General features: G+C 50.4%; 1 protein-coding gene across 5 annotated transcripts in view; it reads right to left on the reverse strand.

The window, feature by feature from the left end:
- The window catches only part of Lims2 (LIM zinc finger domain containing 2), a 34,253-nt gene extending 20,537 nt beyond the window's left edge, over positions 1-13,716 (reverse strand). For 2 of the 5 annotated variants that reach the window (XM_052156081.1, XM_052156078.1), the window contains exon 1: positions 5,098-5,353. In XM_052156081.1, the coding sequence (XP_052012041.1) occupies positions 5,098-5,108 (11 nt within the window). In that variant the 5' untranslated portion in view covers positions 5,109-5,353. Of the gene's footprint in view, positions 1-537; positions 705-5,097; positions 5,354-13,598 lie in introns of those variants that run through there. The other 3 variants (XM_052156083.1, XM_052156080.1, XM_052156082.1) reach the window with 3 other exon arrangements.
- Between the last annotated feature and the right edge of the window lie 275 nt (positions 13,717-13,991).

The raw sequence follows: 13,991 nt of genomic DNA on the forward strand, positions 1-13,991 counted from the left end.
AGCACCGACTTCCTGGGCTCTTGTCCTCAAGAGCCTGGCCAGCCAAGGGCTAAGGGCCCTCACTTGAGAATGGCTGAGTGGGTAAAGCACTCTGCTTTGCTAGGTGCAAGGACCCGCATCCTGCGTTCAGACCCCCAAAACCAATTTAAAAAGCCGAGCACAGTGGTTCACGACTTGGAATCCCACAGCGCTGGCATGGGGGTGGTGGTGTGGGGGAGGGGTGGTGAACAAAAGCAAAACGAGACAGATCTCTGGAAGCTCCCTGGCCTACTATCCTGGACAATGTGGTGAACTTCCAGGCAAATAAGAGATCCTGTCTTAAATAAATACATACATACATACATACATACATACATACATACATAAAGACTGCCTCTGACAGCCGTACATGTTCCATGCATGCACAGTCACCCATACATTCAATCGCCCACGAGCGCACACACATGAAATAGTCAAGCATTCTAAAAGAAGCCCAGAAGCCAATACTTAGAGAAGCCCTCATGACTTTTACTCCTAGAGAGTGACACAATGACTTACCACCCAGAGACCCAGCCCTAGGGGAGTTTGGAAGCTCTGGCCGCTTCTCACTAATGCAGAGGCGGAGTATGGAACTCTTCTTAGCCATTCCTGTGAGCCTTGCTGATAAGATCCTAAATAACCAGCTGCCATTGTTCCTGACAACCAAGTCAACAGACAACTGTACAGGGCCAGCCTCCCGTATTCAGGTGCCAGGAGCACGCATCAGCAAATCCAGACACAGAACACTACTCTTTAACAAGCCCTGCCCAGAATATAATTTGCCAAGTGCAGCCAATTCCGAAGTTGCCCAACAATGATTGATTCAACAAATATTTTTTAAAGGGCATTTACGGGCTGGGTCCAGAGGAGACAAAGGCTCCAAATGCCCACATACCCACGTTCTGACATACAGAAGCTTCGACAGAGAGTTTTCTAGGTCAGCTTAAGTTTATGCCTCTCAAACTACCTCAGCCTCTCCCCTGTGGAAACCTTAAATGCTAGAACTCAGGACTCTCAGACATCGTTTTAAGGACATGTGAATGTGGTGGCTCTCACTTTAACACCAGCACTCCAGGGGTGGAAACAGGCAGATCAGAAGTCCGAGGTCATTATCTTTAACTACAAACTGAATTGGAGGCCAGCCTGTCTTTGATATTTATTTACTTATTTAACTTATTTGTTGGTGTGTGTGTGTGTGTGTGTGTGTGTGTGTATGTTCTGGTAAGATCAGACAGTGTGAACAGGCATGCAACTGAGGACTATCAGTGAGAGGGTAGAGCACCCGAGACGCAAGCCCTTCTAGGCTGTCTGCCTTGGGACAATCTACCTCTTTCCTGTAATGACAGTTACATGCTCCCTGCAGTGGACGATAAAATATATAACCAAAGCCAAAGCATCCAAAAGCAAGAACATCCTTAGGGGGGAACCCTCAAGGTAGTCATCTTCCTCTGCGTGGTATGGAGTGCTGTGTCTCCTTCATAAACTGAACCAAGCATGCAAGTATGGGGAGCCCCACCCCCAAGCAGCAGGTGCATTTGAAGATGGACCTTGAACCCTGCAAGTCCTATGTAGGACCGAGTCATGACAGACTGTGCTAGCTGCTGCACGGCCTTTATGGTGGATGGAAAAGTATGTGACTGAGGCATGTGATCTCCCAGCAAAAACAAACTTACCCCATGTAAGGGAGGAATCGCAGTGGGGAAAAGGCATACAGACACCCTCTGCAGGAGCCTCTCTCTGACGGGGAGTGTGGGAAGGGGAGGGTAAGATTAAGGTGCCGGCCAATCTTTCTTACAGTTTGTAGAACGAAAGGCAAAATTATATCTGTGCTAGAGATCTCTTCCCAGGCTCCAAATGCTTGGAACCTTGGGAAGAATCAGGAAGTGAGGAGGACAAGAACAGGAGAGAGGCTACGGAAGACACCCTTGTTTGAGCTTTAATAGAGAGGAAAAATCTATGTTTGGCATGCAGATGGGGACATGAATAAGGGCTCACTACAGGTAACTGTGATGGCCAGGGAATACTCCGTGTGGTAACTGTGATGGCCAGGGAATACTCCGTGTTTCAGCTGCATGGATTGGGGAAGCCTTTTAAATTAGCAATGAGACAGTCCGTCACAGCATGACTTGCGGAGCTATGGGACATAGGGGTGGGTGGGCTTAATCTGGACGCCATAGAAGCCAAGAAACTGAATAACAGCATCTCCCACCCATCTCTGAGACAAAGACTGCATAACCTGAGGCAATAGGAGGGAAATTAGTCACTGGTTGGAAGAGACAAAGGAAGAAGACATTTTGGAGAGAAGAGCACAGAAGAGAGTCGGTATTTAAAGAGAAGATTAGCAGTTCAGGAAAGCTGTTCATCAGAGAGTTCATTCAGTCAGAACTGTCAAAGGTTTTAGTGGCTTTTCTGAGCCCAATGGTGGGGCAGTAGGAGAGTCTCTGTCCGTCGGCATGATTTAGATGGGCGTGTAAGTCAGGTTCAGTAAATGTTAAAGCAACCCAAGAGAACCAAGAGAAGGGAGAAGCAGAAGGGCGGGTCTGTACTGTCACTCTGGGGTAAATGTGGTGATCTGCGCTGAGCTTCAGCTCCTGGGGCGTTGGGGGTGGCAAAGGTGTTGCGCTGGGTCTCTGAATTTTTTAAACCCAGAGCAACAAATGACAGCAATGCTAAAACAGTGCTGGTGAAACAAACAGTTGGTCCTGGGTGTGAGCAGTTGTGTCTGCAGAGCATGCTGCCGATGGAAAGGTCACAGCTACAGCCACAGCCACAGCCACAGCCACAGCGCTAGCCCAGAGCCAGCCAGAACCAGGCAGCCTGTTGTTGGGACAGGCTAGAGCATGGCCCCAACCTCCTTTGGGTCTGAGCTGAGCGAGACAGTGCAAAGGGGTGAGATCAGTGGGAGTGAGGTGTCCCAGAGTGACCTGTGGCAGCAGCAGCAGCATACTCAGATGAGGCGGTGAGGTGGCTGAAGAAATAGCTGTGGATCATGGTACATCCTGTCCACTCCACATCCAGGAGGCCCTGACCCTGCCTCAGAACTCCATCTTCTCCTGTCCCCCTGGCTGCTGCCTTCCTGTTTGTCTTCCCTGTCTCCGTGCAGCCCTTTCTCTGCACAGTGCCAACCGGTGCGTTTACAAGGGATGCTATTCCAGGTCCTCTCTGGCGGCTCCACATAGCCTTCCCTCTGCTCTTGCCTGCCAAGGTCCCGGGGAGTGGTGACAAGTGGGGTCCCAAGAGGTGTGAGCGGAGATGGAGACGGGGTATCTGAGGTACAGTCTGGCTCAAGCAGCATGAAGACCTGCCCTGCCTCACTGAGGCAATTGGTACAGAGTATATGACGTGAATCCCCATAGTTCCTAGGACAAGAAGAGGCTCACCCATTCCAAAGTCTGAGTCAGCTCTTCCTCCTAGACCAGCCTACCTAGGATCTGTGTGTGTGTGTGCAAGGAAGGGAAGCCAAGCCTCGAACCTGCAGTGGATAGTGTCATCTCACAGGTGCTTAAAAACATATGAGCAAGGAAATGCTTGAAGATGAGAACTGAAGGGAGTTCACCAAAATGTTCAAAGATGGCGTCTCTGAGGAAGAGCACTGTGGCCATTTCCTGTGCTGCTAGACATGGGTCTAGAAGGTTCTCTGTCCTCTGGGATGAGCAATTGTACCCAGAACAGAAAAAAGCTCCTTGTCCCTGTGTAACCCCATGGCCAGCAGATCTCCTGATCTCGTCTCCTACCACCAAAAACCTTCCTGAATGTTCTCCCTGCTGGCTGCCCATGCCGGGCCAGTCCAGAAAAGGCCAAGGCACCTAAGTTTGACCGGTGCCTCACGTCTCTACTCCAGACCCCACTTTCAGCTTAAGATGTAGTTGGGTGTCTGGCTCTGTGGCTGTTTTTTTTTTTTTTTTTCAGAGCTGAGGGCCGAGGGTATGCAGCCAAGTCGTTGGTGAGGATTTCTGCCAGGGACTTTGTGATGAGGAGGTATGGTGACAGACAGAGGGACCACAGAAGTCTATGGGAAGACCCTTACCACCTTCCCGGGGTGACACAGGTCCTTGCATTACACTGCACAAAGAAGCAGACCATGAGAACAGTCTTCCCACTAAGGGAACACCCAGAGCTGCGGCTGGGGAGGAAGCTTTGGAAAGCAGGGGGAAGGGCGGGTCTCACACCATCACAGGGTACACAGTGTTTCCGAATCCAGGGCTACCCAAGGACTCCCGGCCACACCTCCAGTAGTGGTCAGCAGCAGCGTGTCCCTGAGGCAGTTTATGTGCCTCAAGGGAATCTTCAAGCCACTACCCCACAACCGCTGGGTGTTGCCCTGAATCCCAGGACCTGGGACCCTTCCCCAAAGAAGCCTGCAAAAGAGACGGGGCTCCCGAGGAGCAGCGCCAGCGGGGCGAGGCGCAGCGCAGCGCAGAGAAAGCTCTTCTAGCTCTCCGCTAGAAGAGGGTCCTGAGTCCCAGGATCACCCTTCCAGCCCAGCTCTGAGCCACACACGTGTACCCAGTCATGTTCAAGAAGTAATTAACGCAGAGGCCAGAACTGGCTGGACTCTTGGGGACTTCTGACTCACGTCTGCAACCTGGATTGTCTTGAACCTGTACAAAGAGACCTGAGATCCCTCCCCAGGGCAGGCTGGGGGGATTCTCTGCCCCTAAGCCAGCCTCTACACTTAGGGTTTAGAGACAATTCTCCACAGGTGTCTAAACATTCTTTACCCCAGAGAGAGCAATAGAAGGCTCTAGACTGACTATTACCCGTAATCACACCGGGTTGCCAGGAAAATCCAGAGCTCTCCAGCCACATTTTAGGGCATTTCATCTTCAGTTGGCTGGTAACTTCAGACAAGTCCCTGGTCTGGGTCGCCCCGAGGGCGATCAGTGGCGGTAGAACTACACCTGCCTAGCCCACACACTCCCTCGAGGAAGAGAATGGGACCCCCTGCCCCACCCTCTCAGTCCCAGAGGGGTTGCAACCTGAGAGCAAGGGGGCCGCAGGATTTCCCGCTACGATCCGCTGTCCCGCATCTGTCCGGGACCATGTCACCCTCCACCCGTAACTTCAGACATCTGTTACCTTCCCGTCATGGTGGCCGCGCGCCTAGCACCGGTCAGCAGTCCACTCGCTGTGTCCCTGAAAGAGGACTCAAGGTCCCGGCAGAGGGAGGAACACGCCCAAACCGCGAGGGCGGCTCCACCCAGCCTACAGCTGGGATGAGGAGAGCAGGGGACAGCCTCGAGGGGCACCGGGGATGTCTATGCTAGTGTCAGCCCTGGGAACATTAAAGACTGACACTAGAGACTCCCGACTTGAGTGGGTCGGTCACGTCCTCACTACCCGGACTCTGTTGCCACCTCCCGGATTCCGGGCATACTTTTCCTTTTAAAGGGAATGAAGTTATAATAAACATGTACAAGTTCGCACCCCACCCCCACTCACCCTCCCTTCCACCCCATCCACCCTCCCCGCACTCTCCCCCACCTCCACCCTGAGACACTTTTAAGGGTGTGTTAGGAAGGCAAAACTGGGACCGCCGGAGCGAGCGAGCGAGCGAGCGAGCGAGTGAGCGCCAGCGAGCGCGCACGCGCGCGCATTTCCTTGGAGTTCCCGCGGCTGCCCCGGGCAGGAAAAACAGCGAATTTATGCCTCCAAGACATTTCTGGGCACCAACTGCCTCCCGGGGCATTAAGGGTCTTCCCTAGTCTGTGTTGTCCCCTCTCAGAGAGGACAAAGTCCAGGGTATCTTTTCTGCCTGGTGAGCTTAATCCGCCTTTAGACCTAACACCGGTGCTCTCTCTCCCCTGAAAAACGCGCAGTTTATTTATTTATTTTGAACACGGTTTCCTGTAATCCGTGATGTCCTCAAACATCCTTTTATGTACCAAGAACGACCTGAGCTCCTGTTCCTCCTCCCACCGCCTCCTACTGCTGGGATTACAGAAAGGGACCCAGTTTATACAAAGCACAGGATGGAACCCAGGGGCTTTGTGCATTCTAGCTAAGCACGCCACCCACTGAGCCAGTCACCGCTATTTCATAATAAAAATCAAACCCAGACTCCTGTATGTAGTGAAGCACTGCTGATAAAGGGAGATTATCAGCCCTAAAATGATGTGGTCATATAAATGTTGTAGGGAATTTCTGCTCTGAGAACGTGCTCTCAGGTACCTGATATCACCAGAGAGCATCCACAGTCGTTCTCAGTTACTTCTTTTTGTTTGGCTGGGTATTGTTTTCGCTTTGGTTTGTTTTGCATTTGTCTTGGCTCTTTCTGCCTAGTTGTAATTTGAGGGTTGGTTAAACACGAAGTGTGAAAGATTCTGTGGTTCCTCTGCCAGTGTTGGGAGAAATGTTTCCACAATTGGCAACGCAGAGGAATAAGCATCCAAGACTGAGCAGAGAGTGACTTCTGGGTGGGTTAATCAAGCACAGAGGTCTTGTGGGAATCAATGAGAATAAAAAGTCAAAGACGGGGCCTGGAAAGATGGTTCATGGCAAAAGCACTAGGCTCTGAGTTCAAATTCCCCACTGTGTAAAAAGTTGGCGTTGGTCCTGTGTGCATGAAACTCCAGTGCTGATGAGGGCAGAGGTAAGATGACCTCAGGGGACTGACTGCCAGTCTAGCTCCAGGCTCCATGAGGGACCCCGAATCAAAGGAATAGAGTGGAGAATGATTCATTGAACACCCCATGTCCTCCTCCGGCCTCTGTTCACATTAACCTGTCCACCTACCTCCCACTGAGCATGCTCACACCACACACCACACAGGGACACTGTATGGTTGTGTGGTGTGAGCATGCAAGGGTCTACCTATGGATCTATGGATCTGTTTGCCTGATACTCAGAGGGTTTTACTCAGTCCCACTAGAGATACAGAGCTTCCACAGGGGACTAGCTCCCACAACGGGGACATCGTGGACACCAGGACATCCTGATTAAAAACTACTGGACAGGGGGCTGGAGAGATGGCTCAGTGGGTAAGAACACCAGCTGTTCTTCCAAAAGGTCATGAGTTCAAATCCTAGCACCCACATGGTGACTCGCAACCATCCGAAAAGAGAAAAGACATCTGATGCTTTCTTCTGGTGTCTGAAGACAGTTACAGTGTAGTCACATATAATAAATAATAAATCTTTAAAAAACAAAAACAAAAAACAAAAACTACTGGACACATCCTGCAAGGAATGGGTGTGGCCTTGGCCCAGGAAGCAAAGGGATCAGACACTGCATGTTGCAACTGTTGGAATTTGCTGTGGATACGGATGTGGGCATGGCCCTGCAGGGCATGCAGGCGCTGGTGTGCCACACGTGTGGGGACATGGAAGGGGAAGCCGCCGTGGGAGTGGAGGTGACTTTCCTGGACAACGGTGAAGGATAAAAGCGAACAGGTGGGTAAGGGGGTGTGTGATTTGTGTTGGGAAGCAGGAGGAAGCAGGAGGAAGCAGAAATGAACTCAGAACTATCACAGATGTGGGAAGTTTGATTCGGGCACACGTTCGACCTTAGGGCTAAGTGGGTCCCTGAAGATGTTTATGTGTGCATAGAACCCTCTGTGAGAAGGGAAGGAGCAGAGAGGTCTGGGCTGGACAGGGCAGGCTTGGTAAAGAGACATCACTGAGGAGACAGCTCTGTCAGTAAGGATCTTACCTTGTGAGCATGAGGCCTTGATCCACTTTAAAAAACAACAACAACAACAACAACAAAAGCCAGGTACAGCGGCATGAGTTTGTAATCCTAGCACAGGAGAGGCAGAAACACACTGATCTCTGGGCTGGGTGGCCAACCAGGCTAGCCTGCTTGATAAGTTTTTTGACCAGTGACAGATCCTGTCTTTGAAAAACCAAGGTCTACAGAACCTCAGGAACAACAGCTGAGAGTGGCACACTGGCCTCCATGAGTACTTGCACACACATGCGCCTGCATCCATACAGACACATATGAAGGAAAGATAGGGGCCACAGATCTAAGAGGCTAGAGCATGCTGGGCTCTGTCTCCAAGGACAGGAAACGACCTGGGATGGATCGGGCCCAGGAAAGTGAGGGCTCCTTTACCCAGCCCATCAGAGAGGAAGGGAAACAGGTACCCTAGAAACAGGCTGAGTCCAGGAGGCAATAGGGTATTTTAACTGCCATGAGGGGAGTGGGAGGAGAAAGAGGAGGAGGGAGAGGAGGAGAAAGAGGAAGAGGAAGAAGAGGAGGAGGAAGAGAAAGAAGAGGAGGAAGAAGAAGAAGAGAAGGAGGAGGAGGCCAAGGGACAGGGATGGTATTGCACTGTCTGGGCTGATGTCAGGCTCTCAGAGAGAGACTTGAATCAAATACTGAGTGCTGTGACCCAGGGACAGGAGCCCAGGGAGGGTTCCAAGATGTCTGAGGTCAAGGACAGGACAGAGTGACACAAGAGTTGGTCCCAGGAGGAAGTGCAGGTACAGAAGAAGCTCATGGGGGGGAGGGGGGCCGGGGCCCCGGCAGAGCTGGAGCTTAGAGCAGATGGAGTCCCCAGAGAAGACAGAAGAGGCCCCTGATTATCCCTTAGAAGGTCTTCTCTCTCCAGCCCTGAGGCCAGTGATATTCAGGGCTGCTCAAAGACTCATGGGATTAAGCAGGGCCTGAGCTTCTTCTGGCCACCATGCTGGACCAGTAAGACGGGAATGAAGAGAACTCAAGGTCTCCAAGTGCCTCGGCTGGCTTCCTCCGGCCCCTCTCTAGAGTCCTACATGAGGAGAATGAGGAGGGGCTTTGCAGCCCTTCCAGAGTGTGCTCATTAATCTTGTCAACACGATAGAATTCTAGAATCACCATGGAAACCAATCTCTGGGCAAGCCTGGCATTATCTGGACCAGGCTAATTGAGGGAGGAGGCTCTGAGTGTGCGTAGTAGCACAGGTCCATGGATGAGTTTCCAGACCAAAGTAGAAGAGTGAGTGTGGACAGCAAGATGTGGCGGTGGGGAAAGGTGCCTGACAAACTGAGTTCTGTCCCCAGAGCCCACAAGGCAGGAGCACTACTAGCTCTCCTAGGCTGTCTCCTGACCTCCATAAGGGAGTCATGGCATGTGTATATCCAAACCCATATGCATCTTGTGATGGCTATTTGGTTGTCAACTTGGCTACAGAATCAGCTACAACCTCGGTAGGTGGACACCACTGTGAAGAACTTTCTTAACTGGACCATCTGAGGTGGGAAGAGCCATCCTTCATCTGGGTCAGACCTCTGATGGCAGGATACATAAAAGGACCTGACAGAAGGAATCTCGTTCTTTGCCTGCTTGCCCTCCTGGATGGCAGGTTCATCAGCCCTGGGCTGAGGCATTTCTTGGCTGGTATTATGATCTACTTCTTCAGGGCTGCAACACTGCCCAGCTTCCGGATTCTTGGTCTTTCTGTCACAAGACAGCCATAATTGGACAAGCTGGACAGCAATCTATGAGCCACGCTAATACAAACCATTTTAATATAAATTTATTCTGTCGGTTCTATTCCTCTGCCTGATATACACAGATACACAAATAAATAGATGTAGCAAGCCTTTATAATTAGACTATAATCCTAATAGTAAAGTACCTGAGTGTGAGCATTCCTCTGATTCCTGAATGCGGCTAAACTGTGGCCCGCACTCCCTGTTGTTCCTGCTGCCCTGCCTGTCCTGCCATGACAGACTGTCTTTACGGGAACTGGGAGGCAGAATAAAGTTGCTTGTCAGACACTTTGTCTCTACATGAAACAAGTAACTAATCCACAAGGCTTTGAGGTCTATGTCTACTAGGAATAGCCTTGTAGAGGAAGCCATGTGCTTTTCCCAGCAGACAGGAGTTAAGGGCAGCCAGCCATAGGGGATGCAAAATGTCCCGTGGCTGGTCTACCTAAGCTCTCCCCCCTGCTTCTAGGTTATGGCTGGATTCTGTGAGGAGTTAGTAAGGAGTAGGCAGTCAGGGAAAAGGTAGGAGAAAGAAAATAGCATTCCTACCTGGGAAGGAGAGAATCTCACATAACATCTGGAAAGTGCTCAACCAACAAGACCATTCATTATTATCCGGGACCACCTGTCAAGCCAAAGCCATTCACTGGACATGTATTTTTCTGACTATTTCTGTCAAATAAAACCATCTGTTTGTGGGTATTTTCTGTTGCAGCTAGGAAATGCAATGTGGGGAGAGGGATTGTGGGAAAGCTCTGCTAATTAAGGTCAAAGTCTACCACTATCTGGACAGCCTCTGAGCTTGGTGGAATGTGGGGACTCCCTTCATTGGCAAGGCTTCTTCTTCTCTAACTTTGTTTTGGGGAGTTCGAACCCCCCCCCACATACACATACCTCTACCTGCAGAATTAGATTACAGGTTCAACTTCCTTGCCCCCCCCCCCCATAAGAACCCATTCAGCTAGCACCCAAGATTCCTGAAATGCTTCCCCAGGCTAATGAGGTATTTCAGTACTCTAAGCCTTCAGCCAATGACCTTCACCTCTCCTGGATGTTTCTACCCCACCCCATCCCCCCAAAATTATTATAAGCCTTGAATCACCCAAGTGAAGTTGATCTGCCTCCCTGCAGCTGGTCCCTGTGTCTTCTTCACCGTGTGTATTCACAGGGCTTCCGAGCACCCCCACCACCACCAACAACACGACAGTCCACAGTCTCCGCTCCCTTTGTCTTCACAGACCAATATCACCAGAAACCCATGAGAGCAGAGAGGGTCACAGGGATCAAAGGACCAAACCGTCCGGGAGCCTAAACGGACCAGTTCAGAGACCACTTGGCTCTGTGGCGCCACCCTTCCTGACAGCACGCTAATTTTTTTCACTCAAAAAAAAATCAACAAATGAATGCTTATCTGTTTCAATAAATGCCCATTTTTTTACTCCTCTGGGCATTCAGTTCTTTGTTGTCTCTGGGAAGAATGTGGGCAGCAAGGCAGCTGGCCTGTGTTTTCCCTGCACTTCCACATTTCCTTCTCAGGACATCGGTGGATAAAACACGGGCCCCGTGAAGAAACCTACATCTGCGTTCCTGGGGTGTGGTCACTCAAGGATGCTTCAGAGTAAACCTTGTCTTTTACTCCCTTGGGATATATTACATTTCTCTATCTGTTTCTCTCTACAACACTGTTCTACACGGTTCTACACGGTTCTAGATGAGCCAGTGCTACATAGTGAGGCTCTGTCTCACAAAACAAACAAACAAAAAACCAACCAAAGGAAAAAACCAGAAAGTGTTGGCATATTTTAAAAGAGCACCAGTTGCACCCTTCCAAGTGGCCTCTTCGTCATTCAGGGCTGTTCCAGTTCCAGATGTTTAAACTGACGACTGCCTTGGGAAATCGTGTTGATGGATTTGTCAATCTGGCTAAAGCATGCCCTCCAGGGATTTGCTTTAGTTTCTCCTGGTTTAGGGGAGGCAGAATACCTTGAAGGGGTCACATTTTCAACTTCTCTAGAAGGACATAAGACACTTTATGGTTATAGGGCTGATTAGTTTTTATACAGGAAAGAATCCCAAATCTCCTTGTCTCACTTAAATGAATCAAGTTTTAAGTTACATTGTTTATAGAAAGCCGTGTTCAGGCCTTGGTCCTGGGAATGGTTTCCTAGTCAAATATTAACTGTTGAAAGCCAAAGGGTAAGTCTGTGCACAACCGACCGAGTATTGCCTGGTAGTCTCCTCCAAACTGAAGCACTCGCTCCAGGAGGGAGGGGGAGGCTCGCAGCCCCGGGAGGTAAACAAGAATGACGTCACAGGTCTAGAACACAAACTTGGAAGACTTTCTCAGCTCCCACCCAAGGAAGAGAATTCTTGGATTGTCAGCCTCCTGCTGGCTTCCCACAGAGCTCCGGGGCTGCAGACCAGGGTGGGCTTTGGGTGCAGGCTGTTCTTGAGACATCCCTACTCTGCATAAGTCACCCCAGCCATTCCTAACCCAAAGAAAGCCATTGGCTCAGCAAGTTAGACATCGGTAGAGCTGTTACTTTGGTCCTCCGTGAGCTCCCTTTTTTGGGTGACTAGTGGTTATGTGTTGCATCTCTCTAGGAAAAAAAATCTATCCACAACACCATGTGTATATGTTCAATGCATGATGATGTGTGTGCACCCGTGTGCCTGTGCATAGAGCGGCCAGTAGTCATGGTTGATATCTTCCCTGATCATTCTCTGGTTTTTATTTTTTTTTTTTGAAACAGTGTCTCTCCCTGACCTGGAACTCACCTAGTAAGCTAGGCTGGCTGGCCAGTCCAGGGATCCATCCCCCTGCCTCTGTGGCTCTAGCTCTGAGATTATAAGCATAGTAAAGATCAAACTCAGAACTTCACACCTGCGGACAAGCATTTCACTGACCAAGATGTCTCCCCAGCCCAAGAGGGCTAGTTTAATGAAGTTGATGTACCTATAAAGTAGGCTCAGGGTAGATCACTGTTCAGACAAGTGTATTTTTTTTAAAGGAGAACTCATGCCGTTTCGTAAAGACTTTTTGCCAATTCAGTTCATATCTCTGAGATACATGTTGAATAAACAATATAATTGGTAGGTGTTCAGGTAGAATAGATTTTTTTCTTTACCTTCTTAGTACACAAAACAATAAGTCTAATTATGACATTTCCATTCATATCATTGTACTTTATTCATATTTGTTCCCTATCACTCTCTCTCTTGCTCCTTTGCTGTCTCCTCCTCTCTCTGTCGTGTGTGTGTGTGTGTGTGTAGTTGTACATAAACATACATGTGGAGGCCAGAGGACCAGCTCTGGAGCCATTCAACTTTTTTTCTCCTTTTTTTTAGAGCCAAGGATCCTGCTGTCTCTGCTCCCTCAGCCCTGGAATTACCCTGTGCCTGGGGTTTTCACAAGGCCTGAAGGTGAAACTCTGGCCCTCCTGCCTCAAGGCGTGACCTTTATCAACTGAGCCAGTGTTGCTCTTGAGAGTGTCATCAACTCAGCCTAGAGCTGGACCAAAACCTCCGAGGGGGCGAGTCCATTCTATCTGCACTTCTCAGCTGGGACAGACGCCATTCGACAATATTCAGGAGTGACAGATCTCTGCATCTCAGGCCATTTCAACCCTGGGCACCCAACCAGAGGACACTTTTGGGCTCGGGATGTAGCTGAGTATCCAAGCACTTGTGTAGCATAGAGAAGGCCTTGGCTCCATCTCCAGCACAAAGGGATAAAAAAGACAGACCTGGGCACAGAGGGGAGTTTCCTCCTGCAGGGCTGCCGCCACTCAACTGTTCCTAAGACCGTCTGGTCAGCAAACCAAGAGACACTGTGACAACCTGTCCTGATGGGCAAACTTGACATCAGAGCTGCCCCAACCTCTTCACCAAAAAGGTCAGCTGCCCAGCCTACCTCTCCCCAAACCCAGCGTGTCCCCAGAGGAGACCCAGTGTGCAGCGGAGTTAGCTACCACATTGACCAGCCAGTCCCAGGAGAGCAGAAGACCTAGGCTGTTCCTGTCCCCACCAAGCAACATGAGCACAGCACTTAGGGCATAAAGGAAGGGAGGGAAATTCAGGATTTGGGCAGGCAGAGGTCTGGAGCTGGCTAGCAGAAGGACCCTCCCAAGTCTGTCACTCTGATATCACACAGCTTTTCTTTACCTTGGTGGCAGAGATGATGCTCTACTTCCCCGGGGCCCTCCTTCCCTGAGAGCTGCCTGTAGCTCCTCCAAGGGCAACAGCAGCTGCCCAGCCTGTTTGGCACAGCCACATGGAGAGAGAGACTGGGCGGGGACCAAAGTTTCGCACCAGCACCACCGCAGCTCCCCGACGCTCAGCTCAGTCTCACCTCTGCCTAGGCAGGAGACTTGGCCTGAGGTCCAAGCCTAGAAGGTGTGGCCGGAAGCACTTTGGGGTCAGCTAAGGACAAGCTAGGACAGAAGTTTAGGAAGGAAAAGCCTGCCTCCCTGGAGATCCAGGATGACAGGACAAAAGTAGTGACGGCGCCCTCCGATTTCAGAGGGCCTGGCAAAGAAACATGAATTCTTCTTGGGG

Source organism: Apodemus sylvaticus, chromosome 13 (assembly GCF_947179515.1).
Source record: "Apodemus sylvaticus chromosome 13, mApoSyl1.1, whole genome shotgun sequence".
NCBI classification, from domain to species: domain Eukaryota; kingdom Metazoa; phylum Chordata; class Mammalia; order Rodentia; family Muridae; genus Apodemus; species Apodemus sylvaticus.